Source organism: Chaetura pelagica, unplaced genomic scaffold (genome assembly GCF_000747805.2).
Source record: "Chaetura pelagica isolate M959 unplaced genomic scaffold, ChaPel_1.0 scaffold147, whole genome shotgun sequence".
Lineage (NCBI taxonomy): Eukaryota > Metazoa > Chordata > Aves > Apodiformes > Apodidae > Chaetura > Chaetura pelagica.
Window position 1 is genome coordinate 4,050,605 of NW_009954194.1, and position 21,111 is coordinate 4,071,715.

Consider the following 21,111-nt stretch of genomic DNA (forward strand, 5'->3'; position numbering starts at 1 on the left):
CAGGGATGCAACAAAGGAACGTTTATCTTCATGCAACTTTGTTTTGGCAGCCTCAACAGGGGCAGCTGAAACCATCGAGTGCAGAAGTTACAATTATAGAGTGCCTTTCTCCTCTTATAAAAATCAATTTAGTTTAAGGGAGAACTGCAGCATTTGAAACTGTACAGAAAGAGTACAATTTTTCTTTGTTTTTCTTGTTTATTTCTTTCAGAGAGAGGTTACAGAGTCCACATGAAGGGGAGACTGAACTGAGGAAAAACTCAAAGATGCTAAAAAAGAGAAGCAACAGGTAGTAAAAGCATTTATATGAGCTGTCTGAACACAAGAGTATCAAAGCATTCTTCTGGGGAATCTCAGCAGCTATAAATACTTACTGAGCTGCTCTACTGAGGAACAACAAAGAACATCAATAATAACTAAGAAATCTTCTTTAGCTACAGACCAAGAATCAACCCCGACTTCCTTCAGCTGTTAATAAAACCTTCCCACTTGGTTTTGATAAAGGGGAGCAAGGAAATCTTTAATATAAACCTTTCCAGATTGCTTGGGGAATGTGGAATGTGGAGGGGAGATAGTTTTAGACTAAGAATACCTGAGGAAAGTGTGCTTGTAGGAGAAAAGATCCACAGTAGGCTGGTTGCCCAGGTTTGGTTTGTGTCTGTCAGTAAGGTTTCATTACAATAGTGATTGTACCATTTCCTTTTCAGCCCTAAATGTGGTAGATCAGGTCTTAATATTTTGTGTTTTCTGCTTGGGACTAACAGAAATAGGGAAAAACGTAAAGAGTAACTAAACAGACCTCAGAGGGTATTGGTATATCCAAAGATTACGTTTGGTCTCGCTTTTGATATATTTTTGTGTTTCCAAGGCTACCTATGTATTTTTTTTAAATTTGTACAAAGATTTTTATAAATGTATTTCTCTATTTATCTCAGGTTTGAAATTATTATTTTTAGGAAGAATAAGACAAAACTGATTCACTGTTTCCTTTTTTATACTTCACTTTCTAGTCTTCTTCTTTAAAGTATGCTCTTTCGTTTCCAACATACTTTGTTATGCTCATTACATTTCTTATGGGAATTCTTCTTGTCATGCAAAGCAGCTAGTTCTTACTAGCTGTACAAAGCACCTGTATTGTGTAATAAATTGCTTACTTAAGCAATCTTAACAGCTTTCATGAAATTAATTTTTTTCTGTCTTTTTAAAGTAAATGTACATTTTGCTAACTAAAAGGCTGTCTCTTGGCACATGATGGAAGATGCTGCACCAGTTATGCAGTTTACCTCAGATAAAAGTGACTTTGCCAGGCATGTTATGCACAGTTGTTAAAGTGCCAGTTTTCACCTTGAACATTGTAAAAATACTTTTATATTTCTTTAATCATAGCATTTCAAGCGTTTGATTCTGGTATTTCAGTGTGTGGTCTCTATGGTCTCCCTGCCTTCCTGATCTAGACATTTTAGTTGCTGCTTGTTGGGCTTTCTGGTTTTTTAAACAGATGCAGCCTATTTACCTCTGAGCATCCTAGTTCTGCAGTGCACTCTATATAGGTAACAAGACGCTTTTACTCTTTGAGGTGATGATGCTCTAATGTCCTAACTGCTCCCATCACAGTTAGGATGAAACGTAATCACCCAGGCAGGGTCTCTAATTCACCTGAGCAGGGTCTCTAATTAACCCGAGTGAGGTCTCTAATTATCTGAGCTGGGTCTCTAATCAGCCAAGCGGAGTCTGTGATTATCGACGCGGGGTCTCCCCGGGTGCAATGACTCCCTTTGGCTAGGCAGGACTGAAGTGGCTTTTTCTCTCCCTCTAGGAGCACGGGGAGGTGCTGGTCTCCCAAGAGCAGGGCAGCAGTGCCCTCTGCCGGGCAGCCCCGGCGCCTTTCTCCGCCTCGCTGGTGGGGATGAGGGGCCGGGAGCACCCGCAGGGATGGGCAGGACCCCGCGGGTCCCCACTGGCCCCGGCCGCAGGCTCTTAGTATTCCTTCTTGGTGATCTGTTACTGAAATGTGCATGTTTCGCTTCCCCAACCACTACTACCCATGTACCTGCCCTGTGTTTTAAGGGATGGTAGAAATTCCTTGTGAGCCAAGGATTGTGCCTGGAGCATCCTTGTCCCTGAGAGAGAAACTGCTGAGAAGTTTTGCCAGCTGGCTGCAGGCTCCAGCCTCGGGGATGTCAGATAGGAGAAAAGGGAAATGTCTCAGTGTCAGTCACAGCTCAAAACACTTGCTTGATAACATAAATCTATAAAGCACTCTCTCTTTAGTTTATTCAGGAGAGGCTTGCAAGGAGCTTTGATCATGCTTTACCAATACATATCAAAAACACTACAGAAATTTAGGGAAAAAAGGCTATGTTTTTTTTTCTCCTTTTTTAACATCAAGAGTAGCAACTATTGTAACAGTTTATGATTGTGTTCAACCACATTGACAGCTTGATAACAAGGGTGTAGCTCAAATTCTAGGCATGGTGTTGGAGTTGTTGAGTGCATTGTTTATCATGAAAGAATCAAAATAGCCCATCTCAGCAGTCACTCTACTGTTGAAAAAATGTGGAAAGCCTTGTCATGCAGCAGTCTTGCTGGCAGGCAGCCTGGACCACTTAAAGAAGTGTGCAACTCAAAAGTTTTGTACTTGGGACCTTCAAGCTGGTGCCAGCTTCTGAGCAGTATGGGCAGTTTTATTCCTGACACAAAGTGCTCCTAAGTATGTAAAGCACACATAAGGTCCTTTGATTCAGCCTATGCACGGCATAAGCCAATACCAGGGCAAGCACCAGGTTAGCATCTTCATCATGGCATCTACAGCAGTCTTTGGGAGCCATTCCAACATCCAAAGATCCTTACGTACAACAGCTTTTTGGTTGTATTTCTTCCATCTGAAAAAAATGCACCTTCCATATGTTCAGCAGAGATTATGAAGAGCTTAGTATGCAGCTGCCCAGCCTGCCCCATGCTGTTTGGGAGCTGCTGCTGCTGCTGCACTGGGAGGGCTCCTGGTCCCAGTACCCTCACAGCCGTGCCCACTGGTGTGCTACAGAGGCTCAGGAGAGGGGACAAAGGGGACAAAGCAGCATTGCAGTCACTGTGAAGTACTTGCAGGTGGGCTTACCTGTAAGTTGTGAGGAAGCAGCTTCTAAAACAAAGCTTTTTAAAGATTGTATGATAGTATATGACTACATTTCAAGACAACCTTGCAGGTTCTTCTCACTGTGCTGGAAAAATTACAGAGTATGTGATTGACTGGGGGTGTGTGGAAGCAACAGTCATGCTGAGACCTAACTACTTTACCTGTATCACTGCAAATACTTCATGAGTTATACAATGCTCAAAGAACCAGCATCACAAAATCTGCATTTTTACTGCATTATAAACCTCTTCCACACAGTTTATTTTTAATTGATACCTCTCACTAGCATCACTGAAACATAATCTGAAAAGCTTTTGCAAAGTTCATCAAAGTCATGGTGGAAAACTATCCTCAAAACTGTTTGTTCAGATGACTTAAGTCTACATGGCAAGAATTAGCTGGTGCCAAGTAGACTTGCTCGACAGTGATGGCAGAGTCAAAAGGGGGCCTTTTGTCGTCGTGCATTAAGCTGTGCAACTCCTTGCTCCTGGAAGCCATAAATGCCAAGATTTTACATGGGTTTTAAAAGCACCTTGACAAATAAATTCATGGTATAAAAATGCCCTGACAGCCACAAAGATGCTTCTGCTTCTCAAGAAATTGCAAGGCACTGGAAATAAGGGAAAGTCTTAAGAGTACTATTAGGATCATATGTTTGCTCTTTTATTCTGGCTTTCTTTTATGCAGAGAACATGGTCATCTGACCAGCATAAGGATTCCAAAGATAAGCATTTAATGGCTGGGACAGCTGTCAGTTTTGGTGCAGTCATCATAAGACAGTACAACATAATTAACAGGCTATGCTACAAACACTGAAATTCAAACATGTAACTGCAGTGCTCTGGAGCAGACTGTAACACAAGACAAACTGGTCAACTCATTCAGGAAACAATCCATGGATCCAGCCTTCTCTTCCACATCAACTGACTGACAAAAATAGTCCTCAGGCTGGTCATCAGGGCTAATTTTTAAGGGGGCTGCAGTTGGCAATACGGAAGAGCTAGTTTTACATCATTAGGACTGTATCAGGTATTAAAAGGTCATAGCCCTCTTGCATATTTTTAGAAGCTTGATGATTCAAAAAGCATGAAAACCTTGCATTGTTTTCGTGTCATTAACAGCAGCTCCCCACCTGCAAGTGTCCAAACTGAACATCTCCCAGCTTGGTGCTCCTACAAGGGAGCAAACTCAAGGGTAGTTTCCTATTCTGCAGATGTGTTCAGCATCACCAGCTAATCCACATTTTATTTACTGTTTTACAGATGTAGGGGCAGGGCAGTGCAGTGAAATAGGACTTGAAGTGGTAAGAGAAGCACCACTAACTTACCTTGCTTGGTTTAATGCCATGTACACATGGCATAGCATGTGCCAGCTGTCTGAGTTGATCACAGTAACCATCCAAGTGAGGCATCCTTCACTTCACCTGGTGAACATGCAGTAAGTGCTCCAAAAAAAAATGCTGCTTCAATCACATCCAGGTCATATTGCATGTCCAGAGTGGAAAGACCCAGGCCCAGGACAGGATCTGCAGGCTTCCTGCAGGCTGTCTTTCAGCAGCGGCACAGGAGCAGTGGTCAGGCCACAGGGGCTTATGAACATCATGGCCACACCAGCCTAATTAATTCTTCTTGGAGAAATCATTGTGGAGTTAACCTTACCTGACAAGTACAGTCTTGTTCACACAGAAGCACTAAACCATGAAGTGCCTCAAACACCCATATATGTATTTATTCATAAAGACTTCACCCAGGAAAATCTTAACAACAGTGGATTTTGACTAGCAAAAAAGGGTTCTTTGGTTTATAATGTTGTTTAGTGCTTATGAAAAATGCAATGTCAGTTACTAGTACACAGCAATCATTTGTCACCAAAAGCATGACACGCCTCCTAGATCAAGTAAACATTTAATTGGAGGTAAGCAACCATTGCTACCTGCACAAACATATGCAAGAAAAATCACTTAAGGAAACTTCAACTAGCAGTTTCACATTTTTCACACTGTATTCAGTTTGCCACATGGTTTCACAAGCCATTTTTTTCTGTTTTCAGGGTGAGATTACCAGAACTGTTGCTAGGTCTATCTGTGCCAACACAATTTGTTTTTGCATGGAAAGGATGGACCAGAGCTAAGTGATCAACCATCCCAGCTAGATAAAACCATTCCACTGGCACCATGCTGCTACAAGACTTTTCCTGGTGCAGCTTTGTAATGTAGACAAAATAGTAGAGGGCCAAGAGGAGGTGTTTTGCTGACTGCTTAATTTCACAGCATCCCACCCTCCATCGCAGCCCACTCTTCCACAACATCTGCAACACAGTCAGACAAGAAGCAAGTGATAGAAAAGGTTTCTTTACATAGTTTGTGAAAGAAAGCATTTCTTTCACTCAATCCTGTTTCCTCACCTTACCTGCAGCATGTCTTGTTCGTGCTGTGCCTCAACACTGTCCCAGTTCAGTCAGCGAAGAAAACCAGAATTAAGTCAAATACAGCTTAAATCAAACTGGAGCACTGCCTACTGGTTCTGTACTATAGATAAAGGTCTTGGCAATCAGTTACTATTCCAAGCAAATCAAATGCAGTCCTGAAGGTCTTAGGAGAAAGATGATTTAAGTCTCATTTGGCCAAAACTGAGGTAGCTGCAATGTAATGGTAATAAGTATAATTTTACTGGGAGCTCTACTTAATTAAGACAGATTATGGCATGCTATATTATGCATATGCAGACATCCATACATTTAAGGCCCCTCGTGATATAAGGTGGTTCCTTCTTTCCCATCTTGCCAACCAAAAAGACAAATTCTGGAGTTTCAGTCATCAAGCAACAGCCCTGGAAAGCAGAGGAAGACACTTACCCATCAGTTAATTTCCTTTATTTCACAAGCTTTGAATTCAGAAATTGAACCACGACTAGTAGATCTTTATACGGTAGAGTAAGTAAAAATGCATGTGATTACAAAGGAAAAACTTTGTACAAAAAACTTTAAAAATCCGACGGCAACTTGGATTATCTGTAAGTACCAAAAATCTCATGCAAAGGAGAGCTCTACTGCCCAGGTGGAGAAATCCCTGCAGGGGTGGCAATGGCATTGGTATGTATAAATTATGGCTCTGTCTAAAATGGAAACAAGAAGGACACAGACTTGGAACATAGTGAGTGGGAACAGACAGGTGCTACAGAGACCATTTGTCATTACGTGTCCCAATGATTTTCTGTGTCTGAGAGAAGTGCTTCTTGGGTTTATAATAAATTAAAGATGAAACAGAAGCTGCCTATACTACTCTACTGCATACTTTCAAGATGGCCATTTTCTTCCTTCATAAGTGTTTTTGGTGGTGTTTCTCAAGTACGGACATTAATCTTGGCATTGTGTCTAGTCAATTGTTGGCAACGTGTTCTAAAGGGACTCACGCACAGAATGCAACTTGCATAAATAACTCAGTAACATGCATTAACTACTCTAATACAGCAAAAGGGTGCAAAGGAACCATCATTCAGTTACAAGACAAAGCTAAAACCTGTAGTCACTAAAGGAGCAATGGAAGCACCATGCTTTAAGGTGACTATGGCATGAAAGCACAATTGTGAGGCAAGTAGTTCCAAGCAAACACACCACACTATTATCACCTCTTCCTATACAAAAAGAAAAAAAAAAAAAAAAAAAAAAGACATTTCGGTTTTTTATTTCCATTAGTACCAAGTAAAACTGTGGGTTCAATAACACAGATATTGAAGGGAACAGACATTATTCCCATGATCTTTCTCATCTTTGTGTTTCTGTCCATCATCACTTTTCAGCCAAGACTGGTAATATTAGAGCGACCACCAGGAGGTGCCACGATGCGGTGGCCAGTACGGCGTGGATTATTGTCATCTATCTGAGCTCCTGCAGCAACAAAAAATCAAGAAACAAAGCTATGAAAATGAAAGAAACAGCAGCTATGAGATTTAACCTGGCTAGTTCTTGCTGTGCTTCCTGCACATCACCCTCAACACATTTCTTTTGAGCCCATAGGATCTCTTAAAATGCTCTCGGTCTCTGGTTCTGCTTAATGTCATAGGAACACAGTAATGTGCTTTCACCTCATTCAGATCCAATTTGTAGCACTAGATGCCTTGGAAATACCCAGATCCAGCAGTGGACTGAAACCACAACTTCAGATGCTTATGAGAATACCATTTATCCGTAGTTATTTATTATCAGAGTTGAAATTTGTAAGCACTTTTTTTGCTTTATAGAGATGGATGTATTTGTATGTGCTCACCATAGCCCCAGGTGCATGGGCAGTCCAGCTCATCAGAAGGGTTTTTTAAAATTTTTGTTCTCTTTGGTCTTTCTTCACAAAGTTTAATTTAGTTTCTAAATCTGTCAGGGATGAAACCTCCACCATTGGCTCCCACAGGAGAGAAAATACAGTGACTTCTCTAACATCGTAAGGAGCTTCCGATCTACCAGTTGGGCTGTAGACTTTTGAAGGATAAGGATTTGACACACTTGTAATTATCTTCACATGCCAAGAATTATTTCCAGCAACCCCAAAGGATGATTTTCCAATCCATTTCTTACGTACCATGGAAAATGTTTTGGGCACCAAGAGCAAAGAGGACAAGAAATACCCTCATCTGCATACTAATAGCTTCTGCACATAATTTGCCTACCATGGTCAAGGACAGTTGAGGTTTCTATGTCTAGCAGTTTCTGGAGATGTTGCAAGAAAGAAATCTGAGATGTCTAAGCCACATAGGTTGTACCAGGCCCACATACTTACCACAGAGGGCCTCAGACATATCAACCACAGAGCTCAGCTAAATGCAATGGGCCAGGTAAATAATATTAAAAGACCACATGGAGAAAAAAATATAGCAAAAAATTTGAGTATCTGACAATTTGCAAAATACTCCTAGTGAAATAATGTAGAAAAACATATATACATACATATATAAGTATATGCATGTATATGTGTATATATAATCCTTTCATGTTTGATTAAAAAAGTTATTATAATTGAAATTTATCGCCCGTAATTCACACTCACAACTTTAAAACATTCTGATGAGTCAGGCTGACTTACCTGATAAGCTAAAATTGGATTGATGAAGGTTTCTGATTGGTGGGGGCTGGTTTTTGGCAGGGGAAGATTTAGTTGAGGGTGCAGGAGTTGCATATTTTGGCGTAGCTGGGATTTCATACACAGGGCCATCATACATTCCTCTGGAGACCCCTTGCAGTCCTCCCACCTAGATCAAGAGGAGAATAAAATGCCAGGCACTGAATGCTCTGATTGATACCCCTGCCTACAGGCAGAGACCACTGACCACAGAGCTATATTCTGCATTCACCGAATTAAAAACACTTCAAAGCTGCAGTCTGTTTTATATACAAAGGAAATTAGAAAGTCCATTTTTTGTATATATATATAAAATTGTAAGACAGAGATCCTTATTAGACATCCTTCACAGTCAATGAGGAGAAATCAGATTCAAAAGAACAACAGGTCTGACCTGAGATGTTTCTTTTCAGTAAGATTAGTCACCATCACCTCCTCTCTTCATTCAGAGGCTGTTCAGCTGCTGAATCCCACTGTGGTGGTTGCAAGACTGACACCCACTTCACTGACTGCAGCAATTTCAGTCCTACCTGTATTCTCTCTGCTCCTCCCCTTCAGATATCTCATGATATCTTCATTAGAACTCATGCAAAAGGGATGGCAAGTTTTGAATTAAAATTTCAGAACTTGCCACTTCTTGTAATGAACTAGAAAAGCAGTTACACACTGTGCCATGGAACCATCCTTCATGATTTGTCAATAGAATGTCTGTCATTTGAGCTCTGCTTTCAGTTTGACATCTCTAGATTTTATCCCTGTACAGTTCCTTTAAGGAATGTGAGAAGAAAAAAACAACACAGACAAAAACAAACAAAAATACCCCACACAATCATAGCAGCTGTACTGGCCTTAAAATCATAGGAATCTAGAACATAGTATTTTTAAAAACAGTTCAAATTCTCAGGAGGAGCCTGAAGCCACTGAATTGCAGAATCCAAAGCTCATAAAAAAAGATCAGAAATCTGTGGCTTACAAGATTACTGCTTCAGAACAATTTCCCCAACAGGTTAGCAGTGAAATTAAAATACCATGTAGGAAGGACACTATTCACTGGAGTCTGATCCAAGTCTTACAGGAATCAATGCCTTTTCTTTGCTTTTGGTAACAGGAACATCAGGCTCAGAAGAGCCACAGTCTCTCAGGCTGAGCCAAAACTCAGTGCCCAGAAGGGAGCAGCTGCCGATCACAGCAATGAAACCATCTCAGAGGGATCCACAAAGGCAGGAATTTACACTGCTATCCCTGTGCCAGGGATAAATTCTAACTGCTATTCTGTGCCAGTTAGAGCTCTGCAGCCCCTTGTTTGACGTGGTTTTTTCTATATTCCTTTGTCATGCACTGACATATTCAAATGGCTGATAAGACCATCACTGCATTTTCTGAGTGTTTCCAATCAATAGAATTTGATAATGGGAAAAGAAACACAGACATGAATCTGCTCTCCCTTCCTTTCAGCAGGCAGCAGAGGGAGCTGCAAGAGCAAAAATACCCATCTTTCCATCTTTTCCTTTTGCAGACCTAAGTATCTAAAGGTATTTCTTAAGTATCTAAAATCAACAATCTTTCCCAAAATCCAGGCCACACACAGGATGCAGGGTACTTGGCCCAATTACTTTTGTGCCAGCTCCTGGTATAAGACACCACTCTCTGATATTTATTTTTACCGTGTTGTTTTCACTATGGAAATTAAATTTATATAATTTATATATGATTTTTATATGTTAAGATTATACTAAGATATTGTTTTAATACAAGCATTAGATTATTATAATCTACTCGATATAGCACTTCCATTTGCTAAACTCTTGAGGGTTGAGTCTGAAGAGACTTTCATCTAAGTGGATAATGTAAAAAAAGTGTAATACTGATTGGTACTTTTGATACTTTACAAAACTTTTGCAAATGCATTTGATTTTTACAATGCCTTTTCTCTTTAGAAGAGCAGACCTTTTGTATCACACAGCTCGACAGAATTTGTATGACAAATGATGAAAGATAAAACTTATCAACTTGCTTGTAGACTTAACAGCTGCCATCCCCACAAGTTGTAATACATGCTTGGTTGAAGAAAATATGGGATTTAGTCAATTTATCCTGTTACCTGTCCTCATACAGTGAATTTCTTGCTCAGAAAGCTCAGTTGTTTATTCAACACAAGAGAAAAGTTTTCTGAGCTGTGAATGCTGCTAACACTCAGCTCAGCAAATGCACCAACAAAAGTCCAGAGATGCCAAATATCATGAGTCTCCCTGGCTTGCATGCTTCTCTTCTCTGCAGTGTGACTGTTCAGTATGCAAAGTAACAATTTAAAATTCTGGTTTTCTTCTGGCTAACCCCCCTCCCAAAGATGTTTTTCCTTTTTCCTGAATTTAAACTAAAAGTAAATTCCATCACTATTCCACCTCCCTTTTCCCACTATTCCACAGCTGGACATAAGGCAGTTATGCCCAACTGGCCATGATATGTTCTACCCACTGAAGCTCACAGTGTTAATGGGGTTACATCAGTTCACACTTGCAGAGGAACTAGTTTTTTGGTCACTTTTTGAGCAAGTCATATACAGTCCATCTGATGTGGACTCATCTTACTACAATAATAAAAGAATGTGCTACTGTGGTTCTAGAGTGTATGGCTATAAAGAAGATTAAATAATATCTGGCATTACCTTATTCCTGATTTTGATGCGCTGGTAGAGATATTCAGGGAAAGGTTTGCGAGGGATGAAGCGGCCCATTCCCTTGTTTACGTGCAGATTTCCATCTTCAAACACAATCTTCCCTTGGCTTATGACCACAAGAGGGGCTCCATGGCACTCCATTCCTTCAAAGATGTTGTACTCAATGGCCTGCAGATCAACCAACATATTTACTGCAAGTTCAGTACAAGATCTCTTTCAGTTAGTAAATTACAATTTGTATATATAGTCATGTTTTTAGACAACAGCTGTTAAGGGGTATATACAGTTGTTTTGTCTGAAGGAAAAGCAATGCATTATGATAGTAAATGATTCCGAAGAATTTCTCCAATCAGACTTTCCTGGATCAGATTTTTCCTTTCCACTGCTCACTTTTCATCAGAGCTTTACTTCCTTTCTTTTTGAGGACTCTCTGTATTTACCCAGAGCCTCTAGAAATGCAATAGTCCTAACAAGAAGGAAAATTATGACTCAGCTGCCAGATTCCCAGAGGACATGGTCCCACCTTGCATACTCTGTGAATGGGTAAGAGAATTTCAAAGGGGCCAGCACACATTTTTCTGCCTAAAAAAGCCTAGAAAAGACCAGGAAAGCCTGAGTCTAAATGGGAATGACTGTCAAAGGGCAGGTAATTATTACTTTCTTGGAAATACAGACGGATCCTGAGACAGGGAAATAAAAATTGAAACACCTGAAGTTACTTTTTAAAGGTTAATAAAGGTTTATGCCTTTTCAATACAAGGCATATTGCTGGATTTCCAGTAACATGCTGGAAGGAACTCTCCAATATAGAAGAGCAAGGCACCAAACAGTAAGATAACAACTTTGAAATACACAACACAAAATAAAACCTGTCACAGTCAAAATCAAAACAACTGTGAGTCACTGGTACTCTGCACTAAGGGCAGAGAAGTACACAGCAAAGCTTTGGAATTCAACAGAAAATCCCAGCTGTGAAGATGCTCAAAGCTGTATTATCAAAATATTTAGTCATCTGTCATGACTTACAATACTGTTGATTTAATTGTGCAATTTATAACATCAGGTGCTTTTCAGGTAAGCAAAAAAAAAAAATAAAAAATCACTCGTTTTAAATTTATCATTACAGCTTTACTAACCTCAGCTGCAGACCTGCTGATTCACATCTTTTTACAGATCTGCCACAAGCACACAGAAACTAGTGCACTGGTATATGCAAAGAGAAATAAATCCTTCCTGATCCTAGTGCTTCCAAGGAAAGATTTCAATACATTCATTTTCAGAAACATCCACCCATTTTAGAACAAGAGCAGGCAGTTACCTCGCTCCTCTATAACCCATATATTTGCTGTTAACATGAATTAGATCAACATTTGAAAAGCAACAGAGACCTTCCTTTTTCTTAGTGGTTTTCCTTTTCTCCTTACCGATTTATGGCTTTTAGCTGTTATAGTCTTCACCTTATCAGGGTCCCAAATAACCACGTCAGCATCCGATCCTACGGCAATCCGGCCTTTTCTTGGATACAGATTAAAGATTTTGGCAGCGTTGGTACTGGTGACAGCCACGAACTGGCTCTCGTCCATCTTACCTGTGGCCTAAAAGCAATGTGACTTGAGCAGAACATGCTTATAAAATGGGGTTTACACCTCAGAGTGCTGAATGGTCAGGGACATACAGGAAGGCATGTGGTTCATATCTATATGGTGATGTTGCATGGAACAGGTTTTATCAAGCAGGACTTCATACAAGGCACATTCCTTGGGAGTTTCAAGTAAGTGTGTTACTCCTGGCATCCCAAAGAGCACCCAATAATACCATAATGCAGATGACACCATCAGGATGCTCAGTTATCTGAGGTCCCTTTCTCTACATACTGATGCCTAAGTGTGCTTTGTTGCTAAACCTAGTAATTCCCATTTAAATGTTTTAACAATTTAAAACCCAAGAAACTTATATGGGTATTAGAAGATTAAATAAAAGATCAAGATTCAGACCCTTTTAGAAATATTTTTTGCAAATTAAGCCTATTCTACTATTAGTATTACCAAACCTATACATCTAAGTAATAACACACCACTTACTGCCATTCCTTGCCTGGAGAAATGTCACCATTAATTGAATTTTTTATACAGTCAGTGATGACTTAGCAGCTCTACACAACAGCACTTTCAGTTCCCAGTAGAGTATTTTGGGGTCTTCTCTGGCAATAAGCAAAACCAACATTCCAAGTAAGAACTACAGTGCCAAACATTTTTATATTAAATAAACATTTATCTCCTGCCTGGTAAAAAAAATAGATTTGCAAAATATAAGCTACTCAGTGGTACAGGACCAAATGTTACCACCTGGAAATCCCATGTTGCAGCCCTTGCTGCAGCTCCTTCCTTTTGTGGGAATAACAAAAGGGAAATATTACTGGCTGGCTGCACCTTTTGCCTGCTCCCCCACCTTGCTCCTATATGGCATGTATCTGAAGCTGCTTCTGTGCTTGGAATCTCAATAGTGGTTTAATAACCTGAAGAGGTTATTAAATAGAGTCTTGGAGAAGTGCTCATGAGAGTATTGTAAATATTACCACTTCTCAGTTTGCAATATGCATTTGAGTGCAACGCAGTGTAAGGTCATGAGTGGGTGTGTGCGCAGGTGTGTATGTGAAGATGGACAATGGAGGGAGAATATTATTATATTTTAGGATCCATGGAACCATCAACAAATTTCTAACTTACACTGGCACCCCACTGCAAAATATGCCAGTTTGAATTACATGCAATGTTCTCCTTCAAAGCATTTTATAGTCCAGCCTCAGGCTCAGCTGCCATCCATTTGCCATTTCTCAACAACGAGGAGGCACTTCTCAAATTCAAACAATCCATTCATCACGTTTATATGGGGCCCACTTAAAAATCATTAAACTGCTCCAGATCCTACATCTCTGAAAAGCATCCACTCTGACACAACTGGAAAATTCAGCAGTGGAATCTGTGAAGCCTCAGGTCTAATACAATATGATTGTGTTGTGCTGTCAGAAGTGAAACACAGCCCTGAGTTCATAAAACCAGAGAAGGTTTTTGAAATAAACAGTTCACCTCGCAGTAGCACTCTCTCTGGGAATTCTCAGAAATACATTAGAAAGTCACGTTAAGTACTATCCAAGAGTCTCCTGCCTTTCATTATTCAGCCAACATCCAATTTCTTTGTAGTCCATAAAAGTAATTACTTACTACAGCTTTGTCCCAGACAACAGTCATTCTTTCCTCAATTCCGTTGACCCCTTCAGGAATCATAGTGAAGTTGTCCTTTCCAATGGCTTTCTGGGCAGTGCTATACGGGCAATGTCCGCTTCCTGTCACCTGCAGGTCCCCACTGTGGAGTTAACACACAGAAGGGTTAGACCAGTCACCACCAAGATTACCTTGGTCTCAGACTAGCTGTGAATGGACCTTTCAAGCATACACACCAGAGACACAGGCTGTAAATCATATCAGCAGCCTTGATATATTGGCTACAGATCACTGAAGAGCAATAATGGCTTTGGACATCTCCACTTTCCCCCAGGAGCACCCTGAACTCCCAGATTACAGCCCCCAAGGGTTTCAGGCTGTTATCAACAGAGATCAGGCACAAACCCACTAACCAGGACAAAGGATTATTCTAGGATTAAGGAAGTGATCAGGAGCTTGTATGACATGTCTGCCACTCTCAGGATCAATTAATTCATAAACATGCTGGAAAAAAATGGTAAATTTTACATTGCAAATCATGAGCATCAAGCTTGCTTCCCTGTATTTCTCTCCTGCACATATTTTCTTCTTGGAATTTTTACATAAGTATTTCTTGTCTGACCTTCCAAAACAGAAACATGAAAATGAAAGATGGAAAGTTTTTCATCAGGTAGTCTTCTTATAAAACAAAAAAAAAGGGTATAGTTCAAATCAAACATGTGCTCTGGGGTTATCTAACTAAACATCTTACATCAAAAGAAAAAGGATGGAGGAAAACACAAGGTTACCAAGTAATTATGCTTTTATTTAAGAAGTCATTTTTTTCAGCCTTAAAGACAATTATTATTTTTTTTTGCAGAGAGCAGAACTGCATCACAGCTGCTCTCAGGAAAAAGGAGGAAAAACACAACCAATATGCAGAATACTGTAAAAATAGAAAGACATCAAAGAAGATAGGTTCTTCAATATCCACAGGAAACAGGTGATATTTCCAGGTCTTGATTAAGCTTTCAGGACTCAAGCACATTCAGACACACTATGATTTCCTTCTGGAGGACAATGTTCCCAAAAGCCTGTCATCCTTTCATTTAACTGATCAGCTAAGTTCCAGCTCTGAACCACATGAACAAACCTGGTCCATACATTTAGATTCCAGCAAGCTAACAAATAGTCAAGAACAGAGGAAAAAAGTCACACATCGGTAATTCTAATGCAATTTTCTGAGCTGCCAGCCCTAATGATTGCTGACATTCAGAGAAGAACTTTTGGCTTTTTTTCTAGTTCTTCAACATGTTCACAACCATCCATCCACTTTTTAGCAGAAGCCAAACCCATGTATTTAATGGAGAAAAGGCAGTTATATTTTAGCTATTCCTGATCATAAAAGACTGCCTGCTGTTACTCCATAGGATTAAACCAAATCCATCAGTTAAACATTCATTTATTCCAAGACAACATTAAAGTCAGAGGATTGCAATGCCTCTTCTTCCTTTTTGTGGCTCTTCTGTCAGCTAAGCTTCTTGTGGCTTAGCCCCCTTCTCTTTTATGCACTTTAATGACTACAAGCATGAAAATATGAATGTCACAGCCAGGCCCTGTATCACTGCCCATTTCCCTGCAGTTAGTTGCGCGTCTTACACCACACTATTAATTCCTACACCTGACACATAAAAAGGAGTTGCTTCCTCTGAACTCCATTTTTCCATCTCCTCTGACATTTAATGACTGCACTTCACTCCCCAGTCTAATCAATAGAAGACTTCTGAAGCTGAAGTGTGTCACTCGAGAGCTGCCAACACCTCTCGGTCAACTACATGGGCACTCCTGCAGTTCAGACATACTCTACTGTCATATGGGGGATGAGCATAAGATCAACTACAAAACTGAGAGAGACAAGAAGGGTTCACCATGGAAAATATCTCCCAAAGAAGGAGTGATCAGAATTAACAGTGGACACACATGTATCTTTAAATATCACATCAATATCTCATCACCTTCTTCTTCACCTTAAACAAGGCTTTCACAGCAGATTACATCTTCCACAAAGCACCAAGACCTCACATCTCTAGTTCAGAAGAGATGACCTATGCTGCAATAACACGGCAGTACACCATGGAAGATAAAAGCTATCCTGGGCATATGGCCCACAAGTGAAACAAGGACCAAATATTCTGAGGCAAATCTAATCTGCAAACCCCATAAAACATGCTGAACTTTTATACATTCAAGCTTTTCAGTGAAAAATCAACACTTTCTGTGGAAAACAGCAGAAGCAGTATGCTGCATGCCTGCTGAGGAATGCTAGAAGGATTTTTTAATGAATGCAAAACACTTGTCTCCAAATTAACAGTACAATAGAAACCATCATCCTTGCAGAAAATTCCCCACAAATGCATGGCAAACTGATAAAACACAGTTCTTTTTTTAGTTTCACAGTATAGATTTAAAGTATTAAAACTGAAAGCAGGCTAAGCTGCTGTCATTTAAGATCTAGGACTTTAAGCCACTAGGAAAAAAAAAAGCCATTTTTGCATGCTTAAAGGATAATGAAAACTTCTGTGACTCCTCAGTTTGTGCTTCTCTTGTTAGTGTTAAAAAACTCATTATTTGGATCCCAGTTCTAAAAATGTTCTTGCTATTTCAGTTAATGTGTTTTGACCCACATATTATTATTTTGGGATTCTCTTCTAGAAAACATATAGCTGTGTCTGATAGAGTAAAGAACTAAACATTTTGATACACATTTACATATGCTGGCTAAGAGCCTCACCCTCACACATTGAGCTTCACTCTTTCCAATGCTAATAGCAATAGATCAGAGCAGAAAAGTAATTTTTCTTCCTTGTCCTTATTTTAAGCAACAGAAAGCCCAATTATGGAAAATAATTTCTGCCATCAGACAGTCAGCAACAAACAAATCCCTGCGTATTCTTACCAGAACCACATGTAACTCAAAGCTCAACTGTGCATTCATTGATAGTGCTCTCCATGCAGCATCATTAGGGCAGCTGAGTTAAAACCTGGGTTTGGTGGACTGCACAGCCTGACCCTCTGTGTGCAAGGAGAGATGTGTGCATACTGCAGCAGTGGCACTGCCTGATGGCAGCTTCCCATCCCACCTATGTGCCTATCCACCTGAAGGGCAGCTCTGCCCAAGCCTGATTAAACATGCTGGAGCCTCACATGAGCAGCCACACTGGCACTGCCTGCCATACAGCCTGCCAGTTAGTCAGCTGGAAAACTAACCTCAGGAGGTAATGGTTTCTGAAGATCAACGGCTCACTTTTAGGGTTCAGATTCTACTGCTCTAACTAGAGCACTGGAATCCCTAGAGAGGGGAAGCAGCAGGTGAAATGAGTGCCACCACATGGCATTAAATAAGGTCTTGAATGGTAAGCTGAGTTCCTCGCTCCAGCATTATCAATCTGTGCTGGTGGGACTTCAGCTGTGAATTCCAATAACATTTCATAGGCAAGGAAATATTTTCAGGGATGGTTTTACAGTCTGGGGTGCTGGCAAGGCATTGCTGTTGTCTTCTTTTCTATACAAAAAAGACACTTCTCTGTCTGCTACCTACATTCCTTTCATCTCTCTAGTGATAATCCTCTCTCTGCTGATCTGAAGACAGTCAGCCCATACCCCTGTCCTGTCAAGTGATGGCCTGCAGTCACCTGCCTATCCCCACCCAAGTCCCTGACAGTCTCCTTTGTAATCCACTGTGGCTACTTCCTCCTCCCTGACACAGCTTCGTATGTGCCACTTATCTAAGCTGTCTTCCAGTCTGGGGATCCTGAAACCTACAAAGACACAAGGTGAGCTAAGGGTAAAAACAAGGCTGCGAGAACTAAACACAAGTAAACTTACACAATTTTGGTCCATCCCAGATGAATGCAAACTATCAAGTCACAAGTTTTCAATGCCAAGGAGCTAAACCCGCTGACCTCTGCTACAAACACGTGCAATGTAGTTTAGGACAGCCTAATTCTCAAAAGTGCTCACAGCTTAAAGCCCCACACCAGCTTTGACAAAAACTGCACCAGGAAATTTTCTCAGTACTACGTATCTCCATAGTCAGAGACAACCCTGATTTCAGAAGCTGTGCTTGCCAGATATAACCAGGGTTTAAAACTGAGTCTGTTCTCACAGATGGGGGTCTGTCCACCAGGCTGTTCCTTATGCTGGACAGTGAGGATGCCATCCAAACACACATTAACAATTTGGCTGGAGAAAACAGAGAATGAGGGAGGAAGCCAGTTTGAAGTCTGGATTAAAGACTATCTAGGTGTACAACTAGGAATCACTTGAAAAGCAGAAAGAAAAAGAATTAATTCCTGAATAGGCAGCAGTTGCCTCTCTCATGCTAACCAGGCATTGGAGAGTTCATGCCTGCTCACCTCACTGACAGCCTCAATACAGGGATTTAACCACCTGATTTTCTACACCCCTTTTATGCTTTTTTTTGTGTATGAGACTGATCTAAAGAAAACTGAGCTTATCCTTAGATGCTTCACCCCACATGGCTTTTGCACTTGCCTGATCATCAGTCTGCAAAAAAAATAATAATTAAGGTCTTACCATGCTAAGAGTGAATTTAAGTGATCTGGAGTGGTAGGATCAGGGCTCAGAGGTGGCGACGTCACAAAAGCTGCAGCCTTGGCCCAGTTTTTGCTCCAGTAATGTGTCCCATCTGTCCCCAAGCTGGCAGTGATCGGCTCTCCAAAAACAAGGGGACCTTGGAGAAAGCAAGGATATACAGGAACCCATTACAATCCACTCTCTCTTCAGCACATTATACTGCTTGCTACATGCAGCCATGTATAATTTACGCATTACTACATGGCCACTGGAGTTCCCAGAAAATTAAGCAGCCCTGGATTTATCTATATGATAAAAAATTAATCAGAAGGCTCTCTGGGCTACACATGTTTTTGATCAGCATATTTACAAAGCTCCCCTTTTAATCTAGAAGGAGACAGTTCAGATCTGGTTTTAATTTGTACTGTTCTAATCACAGCCATGTTCTCTCTGTTGCTTCAATACAGGGTGAATTTAAGTGGAGGATGGGCTCCAGCAGACTGATGCCTTTCTTCTACTCCCAGGTTGGGCACAGCACCAGCAGATAGCAGCATATGGTCCCCAGCACCTTACTCCAAGTCTCCAGGAATACAAGTATCAACATAATATTTTGCTCTTTAGCTTTTCTGTATTGCTCACGTGCTTTGTAGCATCAACCAGCAGAATAGTCCTGACTCACAAATACAGCTTCAAAAGCAGCTGCCTCCAGGATCACATGTCCCTTTTGGGTGCTTTGTAACCTGGATCCCTCCACAGCCCCAGCAAGCAGCGTTGATCCACAGTGTACATCTGATGTGGGCCTCCAGCAGAAAGGCCAGGAGGAAGCACCAGGCATCTCTGACAGCAGGTTCTCTGCCCAAGCCACCCCTCAGAGGGTAATACCCCAAACAGGCATAGAGGATGTGCTAGACTCTGTTAGAAAATATCTACCTTCCATGAACAGAGATACAGCAGTCTCAGAGAAAGGTAAAAGGGAAGACAGGATAAACAAGAGTTACAACACAACATTCGAGAGCACAGTTAGCAGAACAAGTTTTTCAGCTGAAACATGTAGAAGGATTTCTCTTCATCTCTCCCAGCCATAAATACTTAGGGTCTGTGATGTGCTACCATTCCTTGGTAATCTTTCCCTGTATCTTGTGATTTGGGTCAAGATATACAGGTTTTTTTCACTTTAGTTCTACACAACAACAACAAAAAGTCTAGGGGGGAAAAGGAAGTCTCTTACCTTTCTTTCTGGCCAGTGCAATGATATCAGCTGCACTCTTGCTCATCACCTTAGTAATGTACACGGGGCAGTTTATTCGACTGGCAATGGTGATGGCACGGAAAACTGCTTCTGCTTCAAGCTGAGGAAAACAAGGAGGAAAAAGTTAACTGCAAAAGCAGACTAAAGAAAAAATGACCTGAAGGACTGAGTCTTATTTCTCACTGTTAAGCAACAACTCTTCAGGGGTTGATTCTGCTTTTTCCAGAGAGATGCAGTGCTGGGAAACAGGGAGCTAACCCAACCTCAGACTAAACCTAAGACTCAGCCTTAGGAGTAAGCACAGCTAGGCTGTACCTGCTAACATGGTACAGCTGCCCTGGCGCAGATACAGCTCCCTGGCTCACTGCACCCCAGGAAAGGTCACATCTGAGGAGCTAATGGGGTCCTCCTCATCTCCCTCCCATCTCTCTGTTTCAGACTTTTAGCGTGCAGTTGGAAGGAGAATGAAGCAAGGAAATGTTGCCCCAAGTCGGAGACAACCCCCAAGCTCTCCCTGGCAGCTTACCCTATGCAATCTTTATGTAAGGATAGGATGACAGTGAATGTAAAGTATTCCCAAACAGCAACTTCAGCACTGTGGACTGAATTTAGCCCATAATCCATAAAAACCTTTGAAGCACTGCCCAGTAAGTCCCCTGTCAGCCAGCATGACAGCAATGTCCTCCCAGGGAGCCATCTGGGACATAGGCACACAAAGCAGTTATCTTCAGACAGAGGAACAGTGTTTCCCAGTGGCTCTGGAGACCCCTTTTCCCAGTCATCAGTTTTATACTTCCTTCCCAGATGGACTCTCACTATTCACATCTTAATACCTAAAACTCTGCGGTGACTTAAAATACTGACTCGATAGTACAGAAATTTCTCTCCAAGAGTTGTGCTAGAGAAGTTGAGCAGCTTAGCCTTTCCAAAACCACTTGGCTTCATTCTTCACAGTTGCATAAATATTTTTTCTTAAATCAGACTGTCTGTTCAAGTTGTGCTAAGACTTCTATCACAACATTTGCTCTGGAAGCCTCAGATGCACCTGCAGTAGTGCTGGTCAGAAAGGACCTCTGCATGGTCAGAATGACACAACATTCCTTTCTGGAAACTACAAATGCAGATTTTCCTTAGGCCTTGTTCTCATTA

General features: G+C 41.0%; 2 protein-coding genes across 2 annotated transcripts in view; one reads left to right on the forward strand and one right to left on the reverse strand.

Moving 5' to 3' along the window:
• Positions 1-324, forward strand: part of EVC (Ellis van Creveld syndrome) — a 47,658-nt gene extending 47,334 nt beyond the window's left edge. The window contains exon 21 of the mRNA XM_010003140.1: positions 212-324. Coding sequence (XP_010001442.1) covers positions 212-293 — 82 coding nt within the window. The 3' untranslated portion in view covers positions 294-324. The remainder of the gene's footprint in view (positions 1-211) is intronic.
• Positions 325-5,988: 5,664 nt separating this feature from the next.
• Positions 5,989-21,111, reverse strand: part of CRMP1 (collapsin response mediator protein 1) — a 50,249-nt gene continuing 35,126 nt past the window's right edge. Inside the window, exons 9-15 of the mRNA XM_010003141.1 lie at positions 19,942-20,062; positions 18,714-18,870; positions 14,139-14,280; positions 12,342-12,512; positions 10,906-11,085; positions 8,205-8,370; positions 5,989-7,018 (exon numbers count right to left, since the gene is read on the reverse strand). Coding sequence (XP_010001443.1) covers positions 6,927-7,018; positions 8,205-8,370; positions 10,906-11,085; positions 12,342-12,512; positions 14,139-14,280; positions 18,714-18,870; positions 19,942-20,062 — 1,029 coding nt within the window. The 3' untranslated portion in view covers positions 5,989-6,926. The remainder of the gene's footprint in view (positions 7,019-8,204; positions 8,371-10,905; positions 11,086-12,341; positions 12,513-14,138; positions 14,281-18,713; positions 18,871-19,941; positions 20,063-21,111) is intronic.